The sequence below is a fragment of the Monodon monoceros genome, unplaced genomic scaffold (genome assembly GCF_005190385.1).
Source record: "Monodon monoceros isolate NGI ecotype Baffin Bay Population unplaced genomic scaffold, NGI_Narwhal_1 Super_Scaffold_12, whole genome shotgun sequence".
NCBI lineage: Eukaryota > Metazoa > Chordata > Mammalia > Artiodactyla > Monodontidae > Monodon > Monodon monoceros.
In genome coordinates, this window is record NW_021703768.1 from 19,205,745 (window position 1) to 19,222,280 (window position 16,536).

A 16,536-nucleotide genomic window follows, 5' to 3' on the forward strand; every position below is an offset into this window, starting at 1 on the left:
AAAGAAAGAAAGAAAGAAAGAAAGAAAGAAAGAAAGAAAGAAAGAAAAAGAAAGAAAGAAAGAAAGAAAGAAAGAAAAAGAAAGGAATAATTATACTTACCTTATGTTATTTTTGGTCTCAGTTTTATTTTCAATGAAATTTTAAAGCTAGGCTTTAAATGGGATAAGAAGCTCTGATTGTTTAATTAAACAATTTTCTTCAATCATTTGTTAGAAATTAAACTATTGCTAATTTCTATGTGCTTCTTTAGCACTACATGAGTATAGCTATAGACTTAAGAAAACATTCAGTGTTCTTATTTGTAGACAGTTATGAAGCAAAGGAAGAATTTTAAAGGAATTTCCTGATCATGATCATATAGTGGAAAATAAAAATAATTTAAATGTTTTCCTATTTGATGCTCAAAATGTTTTAAGTGAAGTGAAAAATTACTGGAGGGTTATGTTTTCAACCGTTTCTTATTATCTGGCTTTATTTTCAAAGTATGGTTTTCCTTGTGTTTTAATTTATTTTGTTTGTTTTTTAAAGCTACAACACTGGTTAAAATGGCCTCAAAAGTTACTATGTGAAATGAATTTGCAATAGTAGCTGACATGGCCAACATAACTGTGATTCTCTCTTGTCAATGCTACCAATTTATTGTTTAGTTTATAAGTCTACTCAACAGAGAATAGTATTTAGAATCTTTTATATATCATGCAAAAATATCCTTGCCCATCACTTTGAAAACATTCTGAATTACAATCTCATATCCTTTAAAATGGATGGCTGAAAGTATGATAAAATCCCATAAATAATTCCAAACTATCTCAAGTTATTTCAAAATTAAATATCACTGAATACTTTGTAAAATAAAGAGAAATTTAATTCTATATGAACTCTTCATCCCTTATTACAATAAGTCACCATTTATGATGGAAATAGTAATTTTAATCAAGGACTGAGACTATAATTATAATTATGAGGAGGTTATATTCCAAACAACTATTCATACCCAGTGGCTAAAAGACAAATTATTTTCTATCACTAAGATAAAAAATAAGAATGTATACTGAAAAGGTTATACTTATTGAGAAGATAGTTCATTTGTGGAGACCAACATCACTAAGGGCCAGAAGTAGACTTGGGACATTTCTTCATACATTCAGTTCCACTACTCCTTTATATTTACAATTCTGAGTCCAAAATTCAGAATGGAAGAGAATATGATTTTTCTATGTTGCATAAAAAAGAGAACAAGAGAGAAAGAGAGCTGTCATCTGACTACTGAGAAAGCAATTCAGTTAGCTGACAGAAGAAGGTATTTAAACTGTTCCTAACTTCTAACTCACTGTATTACTTGGTGTTGCTTTAGTGAGTCAACACACCATATTGCGTTGAGAGATAATTCTCCATTGTCTCTTTTGTTCTTGCAGGTCTTACACAGAAAGCACCGAATGCCCTTTTTCAAGACTATATTTTCAAGAATTTTATATAGCTACAACTTTTGAAATGTTGAGATATATTGTCTTCTTCCAAAGCAAGGTGCACATAATGCTTGTAATGCAACAAAATAACAATAATATATCCCTTCCAAATGAAGGACGGGAATTATTAGGGTTCCTCTCCTGTGACGTAACCCACAGCATGTGGTGGCACCCATCTGACCTATCCATTTTGCCTATTGGCACCTGAGGCAATGGGAACTGACTCGATGATGCTGATGCTTCTATTGCCTGCTGTGCTATGAGAAAGAATGTCCCTTTTCTCTGACCCAGGCATCTCATGTTTTCTTCCAACATTCATGAAACTGTGGAAGACTGCTTGTTCATGATAGCTGACAGAAAACAAGGACACCAACAAAAACAACAAAGCAGCAGCATTGTTTAATAATGAGAACGAAGAAGATATAGATTGCCAAGAAACACATTAAAGGCTGCTCAACGTCACTAATCATTAGAGAGATGCAAATCAAAACTACAAGGATGTAACACCTCACACCAGTCAGAATGGCCATCATCAAAAAATCTACAAACAATAAATGCTGGAGAGGGTGTGGAGAAAAGGGAACCTTCTTGCACTGTTGGTGGGAATGTAAATTGTTACAGCCACTATGGATAACAGTAGGGAGGTTCTTTAAAAAACTAAAAATAGAACAACCATATGACCCAGCAATCCCACTACTGGGCATATACCCTGAGAAAACCATAATTCAAAAAGACACATGTACCACAATGTTCATTGCAGCTCTATTTACAATAGCCAGGACATGGAAGCAACCTGTGCCCATCAACAGATGAATGGGTAAAGATGTGGCACATATATACAATGGAATATTACTCAGCCATAAACAGAAACGAAATTAAGTTATTTGTAGTGAGGTGGATGGACCTAGAGCCTGTCATACAGAGTGAAGTAAGTCAGAAAGAGAAAAACAAATACTGTATGCTAACACATATATATGGAATCTAAAAAAAAAAGAAATGGTTCTCAAGAACCTAGTGTTAGGACAAGAATAAAGATGCAGACGTAGAGAACATGGGGAAGGGGACATGGGGAAGGGGAAGGGGAAGCCGGGATGAAGTGAGAGAGTGGCATGGACATATATACACTACCAAACGTAAAATAGATAGCTAGTGGGAAGCAGCCACATAGCACAGGGAGATCAGCTCGGTGCTTTGTGACCACCTAAAGGGGTGGGATAGTAAGGGTGGGAGGGAGGGAGATGCAAGAGGGAGGAGATATGGGGATATATGTATATGTACAGCTGATTCACTTTGTTATAAAGCAGAAACTAACACACCATTTGAAAGCAATTATACCTCTGTAAAGATGTTAAAAAAAATAAAGTATACAAATGCCATAAAACAACAACAGAAAAAAGAAATAATGAGAATGAATATGGATTAAAAGTCTACTCTAAAGTGGTTACATTGATATATGCTATATAGTAAATCTCCTTTATGCAATCTCTATGGGAAATTCCAGGAGAAGAAAACATATGCTTCCATAATAGTAATTTCATATATTAGTTGTACTGATTAAATGTCAGTAGCAATAAATTATGTTGCTCCTCACAAACAATGAAACATACATAGAGAGTACCTCCTATGACAGTGGTCTCACTTTTTTCAGAGTCAAGAAAAAGGAATTTTTCTCAGATATCTGTTATGTTTAAAGTGTACCCAAAGAACCCCTCTATATTACAAGTGTAGGTCTGAGTGGCATAACTGTGGCATAGATTCATCAATTCAATATTTTTGGAAGATGAGAACATTAAATTTGAAATCTTTATCATTCAGGTCACTTTGTACTTGCTTTTTCTGTTATCTTTGCATACAGGTGGCCTTTCCCAGGGTACTTCTCTAATCATTCCATTGGGCCCCACTTCTTATCATCTGGTAAAATATGTAAGTGGTAGTGGTTCATCAATGTTAGGCAACAGAAAGCACTGTTTTCCAAAGAATCCAACGAACTTTCTTTTAACTAATGTTTTACCGAAAAAATTTTGGAAACATACACATAAACACACACACACACACAGAGTGATCTGTACTGTGAATTCTGTGACAACTGCATCTGGGTTATTTCTGGTGACAGCATAATCTGGGTATATGATGTTCCACTATGTTCTTAGTCATGTGGATTGACACACGTGTGCTTTCATGTGGATAATTATTATAAGACCTGGAAATTAGAATCAAAGCCTCTGAACTCTTTATCTTAGCTTTTAAGTAACTACTCAGGCAAATTCCTAAATAATATAGAGAAGTGGTCAGAAGAAGAGGAAGGATTGAAAGATAATTAGAGGTAAGGTGGAAAAACAGGAGGAGAAGAAAGAAGGAGAAAAAGAAATGAGTGCTCAAATCTTAGAGCCATCCATGTTATTTTTGAAATGTTGTTTTTAATGATTCAGATATTGATTTAAAGATAGTTGAATTTCACTCACGGCCTTGACAATTCAATTAAAATAACCCCATTAGACCTTTATGTCACAGCTATTATGAAACAACTAGCATGCTAGAAGCAAGAAATAAATTGTAAAGGAGAGAGAAGAACTGGCATACAATGGGCATCGACTATTTGACAAGAACTTTAGCATATTGTGTTATTTATTTACTCAAATTCTATTTCAGCAATTTTCCTTTTAGATCTATTGCTGTCTAATCATACCCCAAAATGATTATTTCAAAGACAGCCTCACGTGTTGAGAGAAACTATAAAACTCAGGGATATGTTTAAGAACCAAGGTGTGTAATAAAATATCAGGCTTACTTAATGGTTTATTCTGATGTTTTGCTACAGAAAGAGCAGGTAGCTAAAGATGCTTTGATTAGCAGCAAGGTCAATCCATTTGGCAGCAGAATGGATTAGAAACAAGACCTTGATTTAGGGCACTTGAATATACTGCAAAGGTTCTCAGGTATGTAAGTGAGGCAGGAGTCAACAGGATGCATAAGGTTTTAAATCTTGTATGAAGATTGAGCTGGTGTGATGAACCTTGAATCTCAAATGAGCAGGGATTACTCTGATATTGAAAGCTCACACTTTAGGAGTAAACTGAACCATGAAAAGCACATTATGGGCTTTTCAAAAAGCTATGTGACTCATGAACCAAAGAGAGAGAGAGAAAGAAAGAAAAGAGAGAGAGAGAGAGAGAGAGAGAGAGAGAGAGAGAGAGAGAGAGAAAGGAAGGAAGGAAGGAAGGAAGGAAAGAAAGAAAGAAAGGAAGAAAGAAAGAAAGAACGGAAGGAAGGAAAGAAAGAAAGAAAGAAAGAAATGAAAGAAAGAAAGAGAAAGAAAGAAAGAAAGAATGGAAGGGGGAGGGAGAAGGGAGAAAGGGAGAGAGAAAGAAAGATGTTGAGCCATGACAATAACTTATAAATGTGTTGGTATAACTTTATGATATAATCTTCATTTTTATTGGATGCAAAGAGATATGTACATGAATCAAAATATCACCTCAATATTGTGTTAATTTAGAAGAATTTCCAGATAGGCAAATAATTTTGCAGTGCAGTTATAGCCATTTTAATATGCTATTTTACTATCTCTATTTTTCTTCCTTCCTTATTCTATTTTTTTACTAATCCAAAACAAATTCTACATATACTTATTTAAAAAATGAAATTCTATTGCTACTGCCTTGACTTTTGTGTGTATATACACACACACACACACATACATGTGAATACACACATACACACACTTGCAGGCATACCTTGTTTTATTGAATTTCACATTATGGTGCTCCTCAGATATTACACTTTCTACAGACTGAAGTTTTATGGCAACCCTGTGTCCAGCAAGTCTATTGGTGCCATTTTTCCAACCACATTTGCTCACTTCCTGCCACTGGATCACATTTTGGTAATTCTCCCAATATCTCAAACTTCTTTGTTATTATTATATCTTTATGGTGATATGATCAGTGATCTTTGATGTTACTACTACGACTTGCTGAAGGCTAAGATGACGGTTAGTTAGCATCTTTTAGCAATAAAGTTTTTTTAAAATTAAGGTATGCACATTGTTGTTTCAGACATAATTCTATTGCACACTTAATAGACTATGTACAGTGCAAACTAACTTTTATATGCTCCGGGAAACCAAAAACTGTGTGTGACTCACTTGATTGCAATGTTTCCTTTATCCCTGTGGTCTGGAACTGAAGCTGAAATATCACAGAGGTGCACATGTATATAAAAAAGCATATCTTTTTGTTGGTATGTCTCTTTGGAACCTTAGTGTTTGTAGTTCCATCCTGGTTTCTCTTGGACTTCTTTTTTAGTACTCTTCTGTCTATTCCATCACAATGACTCCCCCAAAAAACTTCAATAATGAATTGATGCAGTGACCTACACCTTCTCCTCCTTTCTTAGGGTTTCTTGCTGGTGAGGAGAATCACACATTGCTGATTAGTTCTACCACAAGAAAATATTTTAAAAAGTCATTTCCCTTAAGTCATATATATACATCCTATTGGTTTTGTTTCTCTGGAAAATATTAATAGAATCCCTATCAGATCAAACCAGCATACACCAATCAATTTCACCTACACTTTTGAAATGTCATCTACAGGCTGTACCCATCCTTTTCTCCTTTCTTCAAACCCTAGAGAAGACGATTAAAATCACTTTGAGTAAGTTTACCTCTGGCTCACTAAATGAAAAAATCAGTAGAGGTGTTCCAGTCATTGTTTAACTCGACCCGTGGAGCTTGACATTATTTGTCATTTCTTATTCTTAAAACTTTATTTTACTTTCCATAACACTCTTACACGTTTATCTTTTACTTCTTATTAATTAGATCTATCTATTCTTCATCTGCTTTTCAGTTAAAAATCAGGGTTCTCATATCTTCTCTGTAATTTTTCCTAGCCTGTTACCCACTTATGTGATTTTGACCACCATCTGTATACCAATTACTCCTGATCCTGTATCTCTACCATAGGATCTTTTATGAACTCTAGATTAATGTGTCTAGATATCTATGAGATACTTCACCTGGATACTTCTAAGCAACTCTGGATATATAATGTCTAGCAATGATCCTTTTATTTCTTACTCTAAAACCAAATCTATACAGAATACCAGCAAAACAGAAGCCAGGAATCTGCATCATTTTTTCCCCTTCTCCCTCTCATTCTCTACATATGATTATCCACTAATTATTTGTCTCATCCTTTATATTCTCTTGACCAATGGATCTTGAAATCTTCTATTGTCTACCTTTCAAATGTCCAACTCTAATGTCCTGTTTCCTTTATTACTTCTGAGACAATCCTACTGTGACCTTCCCTTTTGTATGTTCCTTATCTCCATGTCTGTTTTTCTGTCTCCAAGTCCTTCAGATGGATCTCTGAGTAATCATTCTAGAACTGTAATTCTGTCCATGAGAATCCTCAACCAAGATACTATGGATCCTGATGCCTTTAAGAACAAATAATACTGTAATGTACAGCATGGTGACTACACTTAATAATACTGTATTCATAGTTGAAGGTTGCTAAGACAGTAAATCTTAAAAGTCCTCATCACAAGAAAAAAAAATTAACTGTGTGGTGATAGATGTTAACTAGACTTATTGGGGTGACCATCTCACAACATATACAAATGTCGAATCATTACATTGTACACCTGAAACTGCTATTCTATGTCAATTATGTCTCAATTAAAAAAAAATTAAAAGAACAGATATTACTGATCTTGGTACCAGACTTGAGCCTCTGCACTTTCTCTATTTACCTACTCTGAAATGTTGGTTTCACACTCTCTGACTATATTGAAATATGGCTATCGAGGTTCACCTAGCACTTTCAAGCCTCAGTGCTTATAAAAATTTTTCCTCAGACTATCTTTTCTGAAAAAATAAAGTCATCCTTCGAGACTCATCTCAGGTGCTTCATCATCTGTGAAGCCTTCCTTGAATTCCTCCATCTTCTAGGCATATTCATAGGCCTTCCTTTGTCTCCACAGCTCCTCATAGGGTCTTTGTCACAGTATTAAAATTAATTGTTGTATTAAAATTATTGTTCACTCCTAAGATGCTTATAGGACAATAAAATGTGATATCTTCTGGTACAATGAAACTAAATTACCCCGCTCTACCTGGCTTAAAATCCCAGTTTCAGTATTTATTGGGTGTTGGGCCATGGGAAGTTATTTAACTTTCTGTGCCTCACTTTTCTGATGTGTAAAGTGGGGCTACTAGTAATCTTCCTCCTAGTGCTGTTGTGAAGACTACATAAATTTTGGTAAGTAAAGGGTTTAAAATCCTGCCTTAAGATGCTCAATAAAGCTTACCTGTTATAATTGCAATCTAAAGACATTCATACTTAAATTTATCCCCACAAGGCTTAATGCTTTCTGAAATTGTAATGCATTCTCAATGAAAAATGTTAAATAAAGAAATGCTTCTGAAATTAGGATTTAGACGTGCTTCAATTCATAATCTTTCTGCCATTATAAACACTTTCAACTTAAGAATTGCTGCTAACAAAGATCATCTGAAGTGACAACTCAATTTTCTAAATTATTATTTGAAGATGGGATGGGTAGCATTTTCTTGATACATAGCTTTGAGGCTATGACATAATTTAGTACTATACAGACAAAGGCACCCAGTTATATTTGTTGGTATAAGCAACTTACTGTGCATGTGTGTGTATGTGTATGTGTGTGTAAGCAAATGTGCACGTGTGTGTGTCTTTAATAATCATTTTTTGAGGTGACTTTGAGCAACAGGTAATAAATGAATTTAAAATGTTTGCTGATCAAATTAATTTCTGTGTTGCTCTGCAATATGGCACCTTACATGTGTCCAAGTGTTGTAGTAAATCCAAAATGTCTATTTGAGAAAAGCATTGATTTTGCCTCTTGACACACTTGGGATGTATTTGTATATAAAATAATATTCATTATAAGCAACATCAAGGTTTGGTCTTTCTTGAAAGGATGTCAACAATAACACCTGCTCCTTTTAAATATTAAATATAACAGTGTTGGGGCTAATATCTATTAAGCCACTCAACCACCCCCTTTTAATTTCTACCGGAAGAAATTCTTTTATATTTGAAGGTAGGGAAATTGCTTTTTTCTCTCAATAAGTGGAGTTTCCAATAATGGGAACTCTACAAATTAATACTTTCCATGTATGTTCTTGCTGAAAAGAAACAGACATTAAATTTGAAGCTCACTTAGAATAGTTCAGTTGACCATTGTGCTTGACAGTTGTGCACTCCCTTGACACAGAGTTCCATATTATTTATAGTACCTTGCTTTACTATGAACTGTCTCAGAGCCTTTCCAGAAAAAAGCAGGAAAACAAATATATGTATATGTTTACACACATATATATAATGCTTGAATTGATACCAATGTTATCATATCACTATTCCCACATCTACAATCATCAAGACAGAGTTAATTAAACTTTAATTAGTTTCCATGTGGAAAGGAAATCTTGGCAACTGTTGTTTCATTTACATTAGAAACATACATTACCTGAGAACCATAGGTTTTCATTATACTTTACAAATGGGGAACCATGTGTCTATGAAAATAATACTTTAATTTCATAATAGGCTAGATCTTAGACCTTTTTAATCTATTTATAAATACTAATTCATCTCTTAAATGATTTGGATGAATTCCATACCATCATAGTAATTATAAAAATAGAATTCAAGGCTATCAAACAAAGCTTGCATAAGCAGCTCCTAGATCCTTTTAATCATGTCCATTGGGATGTGAAATTCTACACTAGCTAGGATAGATTAAAAGTCAATTTCATTAAATTTTCAACAAAATTTAAATTCTCACCTCAAATTCTGGCAAGCAAAGGCTATGGATCTGCTTTAGTCAAAACCAGAGAATGGCTTCTCAGCAGACATTTGCCCAGAACCTCAATGCGATGTCCAGCTTCCATCACAAGCAGAGTTGATATAACTGACACCCAGGAGGCAGAGTTCTAGAGCTATGTTACCTCTTCATTTGTCTTGGATTTGAAAACTCAATCCTTATGCAAAATTAAGTCACAAGAAATGAGTGCACCAGGACAACATGAAATTATCTCACCATAGAAAAGGTTAGTGATTTTTTATATTCTGTGATCACATAGAGGAATCATACAAGCAGAAACTATGTATGGTAACATCAGGGGACATCCATGCTTGGGAGTGCTTTCCTCAAAAGTTGCTAAGGCCCATCTTGTGCCGAGGGCTATTTGTGGAGCAATGCCATCTGAGTGGGGTGCCCTGGGATGGATTAGAATTGCTTGGGCCTCAGTAGACATTTCTCTCCTTTAAGGGTCTCTCTGACTTTCTGCTCAATTTTGGGGTTCACCAGATACCATATGGACCTCAGGACTACCACCTATAGAGTTGTCCCAGGGCCACAAGACCAGGCCCTGATTCCTAGTAGACGGCCTGTCAAGGATATTACTCCTGCTAAACGGCATTGTATATTTTTTGCAAGATCACTAAAAATTGGACTGCCAGAATGGTACTCAAAGACTGATTTGATGTGACTCAAATTTTATGTATAGATAGGTACCCCACAGAAAATAAATTTGCTCAGGGCCCATACACAGTAGTGTAATAGGGAAGAACAAATCTGACTCCATATTAGATCCGTTTCTTTTACCTTTGTACTCTGTTGCCTATGCTTAGTCATGCAGGCTCTGCACCTTTTGTAAAAGAATGTTGCCTGTCGCTTGAAATATACAGGATAACCTATTCTCAAGACTCTGACCTTTAAGAGTCCATTCATGTAGAGGTAAAAAGTTGCAGAACAGAGAGTAACTTTTGTCTTGTTGGAGGTTTACAGGAACATCCTGACCTGACCTATGAGGACAGCTGCAAGAACAAAGGATTCCGACACCAAGAAGTTTGCAACAACTAACCACACCCCTCCCTCACCTTGCCTTAAAAGTGCTTTGCTGAAATCCTTCAGGGAGCTCAGGGTTTTGGGGGCAGGAGCCACCCATCTACTTGTATCGCCCTGCAATAAACCTTTCTCTGCTCCAAACTTTGATGTTTTGGTTTGTTTGGACTCAGTGCATCGGGCACATGAACTTGTGTTTGGTAACACTAGGGCAACCCTGGCTACATGTTCATTTTCAGCAAGGTTCTATCTGAAGACCTTCTCCACTGTATTATTCAATATTTTAAAAATAAATTTCCAAAAGGTAAATTCTAAAATCATAGGGCAAAGAATTTAGATCTTGAATAGATTTGCTTCCTTTGAGCCAGTATTAGAATCATAAGACTCATCATGTTTCTCATTAGTTTAGGTTTTCTGAAACCTCTAGGGACTTTAATATTCCAGAGACATAATCTCCTATATCAGCTTCCTAATACTCCTTCTACTATGGTTTTCCATTTCTGTCTTTGGATTTATTTTAAACTCTCTTCAAACATAAATATTTTTATTAAAACCATAGAAAAAAAATCTTTTAGAAAATTAAAAAATGGAAATATCAAAATGCATAAAATACTTATTTTTCTGGAAAATATTCTGGTATCATTGATACGGTCTATCTATTATAGACATAAGTCAAAAATTTTATGTAAGAAAAATAGCAGTGAAACACAAATGTGCTGAAACAGATAGTCGCCATCAACTATTTTGTGAAAAAATTTTAATTTCTTTAAAATTACAATAAGATTAAAATTTGTGTATTGTGTTGAGATTTATGTGTACATATCTGGGTTCCAGCATTTATTCCTTTGGCCATAAATAGCTTCATAAATAGCTTGTAAAGACTAAAATAATGGAATTATTTATAACGTAAAAGCAAGCCAAATCAAATATAGAGCTTCCTCAACTTACAATGGGGTTACATCCCAATAAACTCATTGTAAACTGAAAATATTGTAAGTCGAAATGCATTTAATACACCTATTCTACTGATTATCATTACTTAGCCTAGACAGACTTAAACATTCTCAGACACTTATATTAACCTACACTCGGAAAAAATCATCTAGCACAGAGCCTATTTTATAATCAAGTGTTGACTATCTCATGTAGTTTATTGAATATTGTACTAAAAGTGAAAAACAGAATGGTTATGCGGGTACAGAATGCATACTATTTTCATGACATTGTAAAGTTAAAAAATCCTAAATCAAACCATTGTAAGTCTAAGACCATCTATACTCCAGACCCAATATCTAAATGGTATATCATGTTTTTTAAGAGGGAGGGAAAGGGAGACATTCTGGTCATTCAAAGATACCAACAAAAATGTAGACTATTTATACCTGCTAATTTTTCCTGTCTCTCATTGGTAAACAATTCCAGAATGGCTATGACCAATAATGTGTTATAGTAACAGTTTTAATTTCATTTACACATATTAACTTCATGTCTTTGGTGAATAATGCCAAAAATAGGAACAGAATATATATTAACTTCATTAAAATAACCAGGGAGAATGGAAGCAAAGAGGGATTAAATGATATTCCAAAGCTTACCCGGGCCATTGAGTCAGGAAGAGAAACCAGGTCACTCAGATTTCAATTCCAGTGTTCTACTCACTGGTTTGTTCAACTCCTGTGCAAAACATCCATACACAATACACAATGCATAAGCCCCCTTGCTATCAAGTTGTTGTCAAAAGAAACACGCCATTACCTTTCCCACATACTGAGGCTCGGAGCCCATGTATTCCTCCAGCACAAAAAATTGATTCCATACCCAGCCACGTTTAACTCGTTGGAAATGTGATCGCCGCCCTGGCAGGTGGATAACATTCTCTCTTGGTTCTGTGGCTAAAGTCTGCTGTGGCTGAGGTTGAAGTGGTGTTAGGAGACCTCCATCAAACAGGACCCAGAGCAGCAGGGATAAACAGTTCCTTGTAAGCATTGGCAAAAGCTTTCCTACAGCAGAGTAATAAAAACTCCAGCACTTAATGCAGTATTGTGGAATCCAGGTTTGAGGTGTCTGTGGCCTCTACCACTTAGCTCTCTCTTTTATTGCAGAAATGATAATGCAGGCATTAATCCTTTTGATGAAAAGGCTTCTGCTATATTATATTCCATCTAAAGGGACCTATAAAACAGATTAACAAAGATACATTAAATTGATAGAATTACATGATGATAGTCATCAAAACTTTCATTATATCTGCCAACATTTAAAGAAACAGAGAGGAAAGTCTTTAAAAGAATTATATTGGTAAATGGTCACTGCTCTTTAACCTGTTAACTTGGATAAAACATCTAAGTTTTTTTTACAGACTTGAAAAGTATGAGTTACAATAAAGCAAAAGGTATATCATAAATAGAAGCAATCATTTTTTTAATTTAATAATCATATTAAGAATAAAACAGGGATCACTGTTTTTGTAATTGAAGTATAGTTGATTTACAATGTTTCAAGTGTACAGCAAAGTAATTCAGATATATATATATATATATATTCTTTTTTAGATTTTTTCCATTATAGGTTATTACAAGATATTGAATATAATTCCCTGTGCTATACAGTAGGTCCTTGTTGTTTATTTATTTTATATATAGTAGTGTGTATCTTTTAGTCCCAAATTCCCAATTCATCCCCACCTTTCCCCTTTGGTAACCACGTTTGTTTTCTATGTCTGTGAGTCTATTTCTGTTTTGTAAATAAGTTCATTTGTATCACTTTTTTTATATTCCACATATGAGGGATATCATGTATTTGTTTTTCTCTGTCTGACTTAGTATGATAATCTTTAGGTCGACTTAGTATGATAATCTTTAGGTCCATCCAAATGGCATTAGTGCTGCAAATGGCATTATTTCATTCTTTTTTCATGGCTGAGTAATGTTCCATTGTCTATATATACCACATCTTCTTTAACCATTCATCTGTCAATGGACACTTAGGTTGTTTCCATGTCTTGGCTATTGTAAATAGTGCTGCTATGAACATTGGGGTGCACATATCTTTTTGTATTAGAATTCTTTTCCAGGATCACTATTTTTAAAGTGAGCTGAGAGTAGGATTTCACAAACGGCACAATTGACCTTTTGGGATGGATAACTCTTTGTTGCTGGGGAGCCAGCATGTGCATTTTATGATTTCTAGCAGCACCCCCTTTCCTTTACTCGATAGATGACAGTAGCATCCTCTCTCACAGCCAGTTTTGACAACCAAAAAATGTCTCCAGACATTGCCAGATAAATATTCCCTGGGAGCAGCAAAATAGGCCAAGATTGAGAACCACAGGTTTAGAGAATAAGGAAAAAACAAAGCAGTTTTAAAAAAATTGTCTGAAGTTAGAGAATAGGAAGAATAGGACCATGAAAGAAAGAACAACATAAATTACTAAACATAAATGATCTTACTAAGATGTAAGTTATTGAGAAAATCTCAGATTGTTTTATAAGGATTTATTATAAGCTTTAAGTTAAAAAAAAATGTTTCTCTAGCCTTGGCATACTAGAAACACTGGATAAAAAGGAATTATTTTGTAGGTGGTGTGCAGCTCAGAGCAACCTTGGGTCCCTATCAGATGGACAACCTCTGCCCTGCATTTAGGTAAAATGAGCTTTGAACATCTCCTTACAACAAACACTTTTTTTCATTCGCTTATCTAAGGTTTGGGTGTTTACAAGGTACTAGGACCTTTGTTAAACAGTAGATAAGATAACAGACACAATCCTTCCCTCTCTTAAATCAGAAATGGAAAATAAATAGTCATATAAAGAAATGAGGGCAAATTTACCAATGCTGTTAAAAAAAAAAAAAAAGCAAACAGAATATCCTGATGGCAAAACTTAAGTGACCAAAACTTGAGTTAGCAAAAGCCTGTTATAGGTGCCAACTGCAGTGAGACCTAAAGGTGAGAGTAGATCTATGTTCTGTAAGCAGCATGGGAAAAATGTGGTTCCAGCTAGGGAAGTTTCATGCATTTGGCACTAGGGGCCCATTATCCACAGCCTGGGAAGTTTCCAAGGGCCAAAAATGTTGAAGGCCAGAAATTATGTACAGCATTTCCAAAACAAGAGAACTAAAATCAAAATCAATACATATTCAATCACACACCTATAAAACAGGGCATTTTGTCAACCTGTCAGTTGCAATTCGGTTTAATGATTATTCAGTTACATACAATATAATAAAAAAGTATAATGCATTCTTTGCAAATATTCAAATTTAAACATTTAATGTGGGAGCAATTCACTACACTTGAGTTAAGATATGAGATGGGGAGGGTTAAAATTTATACTTTGAGAGAATCCTACAAGGACACTCCCAAAATGAGAAATAAAGCAGGAGATGTATTTTTTTCTGGCCTGAAGGGGTGCACCTGTTAGCTACTAACAAAAACATAAACAGTATATATTTTATTGCATCTTTTCATTCTGGCAAAATAATGTTCATAAAAAGTTAACTTAGACCTATATTGTGCAATATGCTAACCACTAGCCATATGTGGCTGTCTAGTTGAAATCTCGCAAGTTGATGTTGAGATGTGCTCTACTTTTCAATTATATACCACATTTCAAAAAACTAGTACAAAAAAAAATAATGTAAAATCCCACTATTGTTTCTATATTTATTAGTTGTTGACATGGTAATATTTTGGATATAGAAGTTAAATAAATATAAACTATTTAATGTGACCTATTTCTTTTTAATTTTTAATGTGTTTACTAAAAAATTACAATTATAGATGCAGCTTGCATTTGTGATTTGCATTATTTTCTACTGAATAGAACTGATTTAAACAATAGAGTTTAAATCACACCTGCAATTTCTACTTAAGTAATGTATCCTTAACATTCAAAAATCGAATATCTAGCACAAACTGTGTCATATTTGTGTGACAATATATTTGTGATGTCCGAGGATATTTGCAACTCTATGCAATAAGGCTGTGTAAAAATAATGCACATGTTTTCCTCATCTGTTTTCAAGTTTAAATTACTAACACTAAAAACTAAAATGTTTTAATTTCTTGGATTTTCCACCTTGTCCATGTTTCTTCCCCTACTCATGTCAATCCTACCGCAGGCATATATACAGAACAGATGGGGAGATAAACATGAGTAGAAAAAATGGATGGCAGGAACTCTAACTTCCCAAACCTAGTCTATCATATATAATTAGGTTGTACTTTTGCCTTTCTGTTCCATTGATTTTTTCTCCTCCATTTTTTTGGGGCATGAGTTATAAAAATTCAGATTTTAGTTAGCATCGATACCTAAAGTTATTTCTTTAAACAGTGTCTTTTTACTTTACATTAGAGATTTTTGATATTGTCCAGCTGGCTATATTCATCATCAGTACCACCACTATGAGTCCAGATACCCTTTCCCCTTGGAAGTGGAGGTGTCTGAAATCTGAGTTTTGATCTCCTTTTAGAGGAATCTTTCAGAAATTCTAATTGGCCCACATCATCCCCCTTTTGTCACCTTAGAATGGGTGTTTGTGATGTGAAGAAGAATGTAAAAGTAACATAGAAAGTATGTTTTTTCATAAGCTAATTCCCCAGCACTGTAAAGATTTACATCACCAAAAACAGCCCCTAAATGCAAAACATTGTCATGAGGCTGAAGTGAAAAGGAGCCACAGAAGGGTACAGTGTGGCAGAAGAGCCCCCCATTTCCCTTGCCTTGTGCCCACTTCTTGTTCTTTCCTTTGGTTCTCTCTGGACACATATTCTACTTAGCCTGCTGTGTCCCGTATCCCTGCCATCAAATTACTTTCTCCTTTTTTGTTAAAATATGTTTTTATATTTACAGGAACATTTATGTATGAGTAGTTTATTTAGCTGATATTTTCATTAGGATGGTGATGGCCAGGGGTGACCTCATAGGTTCTGAAGATATGCACTTAATCTTATTCTTTGCCATGAATGCTGCTGTTTTAGTATGAATTCTGCAGAAGGCAAAGCTTTTTAGGAACTCATATACCACATTGTAGTAGAAAGATCTATAATTAAAAATGTAAAGCTGGGCTTCCCTGGTGGCGCAGTGGTTGAGAGTCCGCCTGCCGATGCAGGGGACAAGGGTCCCTGCCCCGGTCCGGGAGGATCCCACATGCCGCGGAGCGGCTGGGCCC

The 16,536-nt window shown here is 34.9% G+C and overlaps 1 protein-coding gene across 2 annotated transcripts in view; it reads right to left on the reverse strand.

The window, feature by feature from the left end:
• LOC114892337 (cadherin-12) overlaps positions 1–16,536 on the reverse strand; it is a 990,049-nt gene that overhangs the window by 262,437 nt on the left and 711,076 nt on the right. For both annotated transcript variants that reach the window (XM_029217108.1, XM_029217109.1), the window contains one exon: positions 12,121–12,537. In XM_029217108.1, coding sequence (XP_029072941.1) covers positions 12,121–12,351 — 231 coding nt within the window. In that variant the 5' untranslated portion in view covers positions 12,352–12,537. The remainder of the gene's footprint in view (positions 1–12,120; positions 12,538–16,536) is intronic.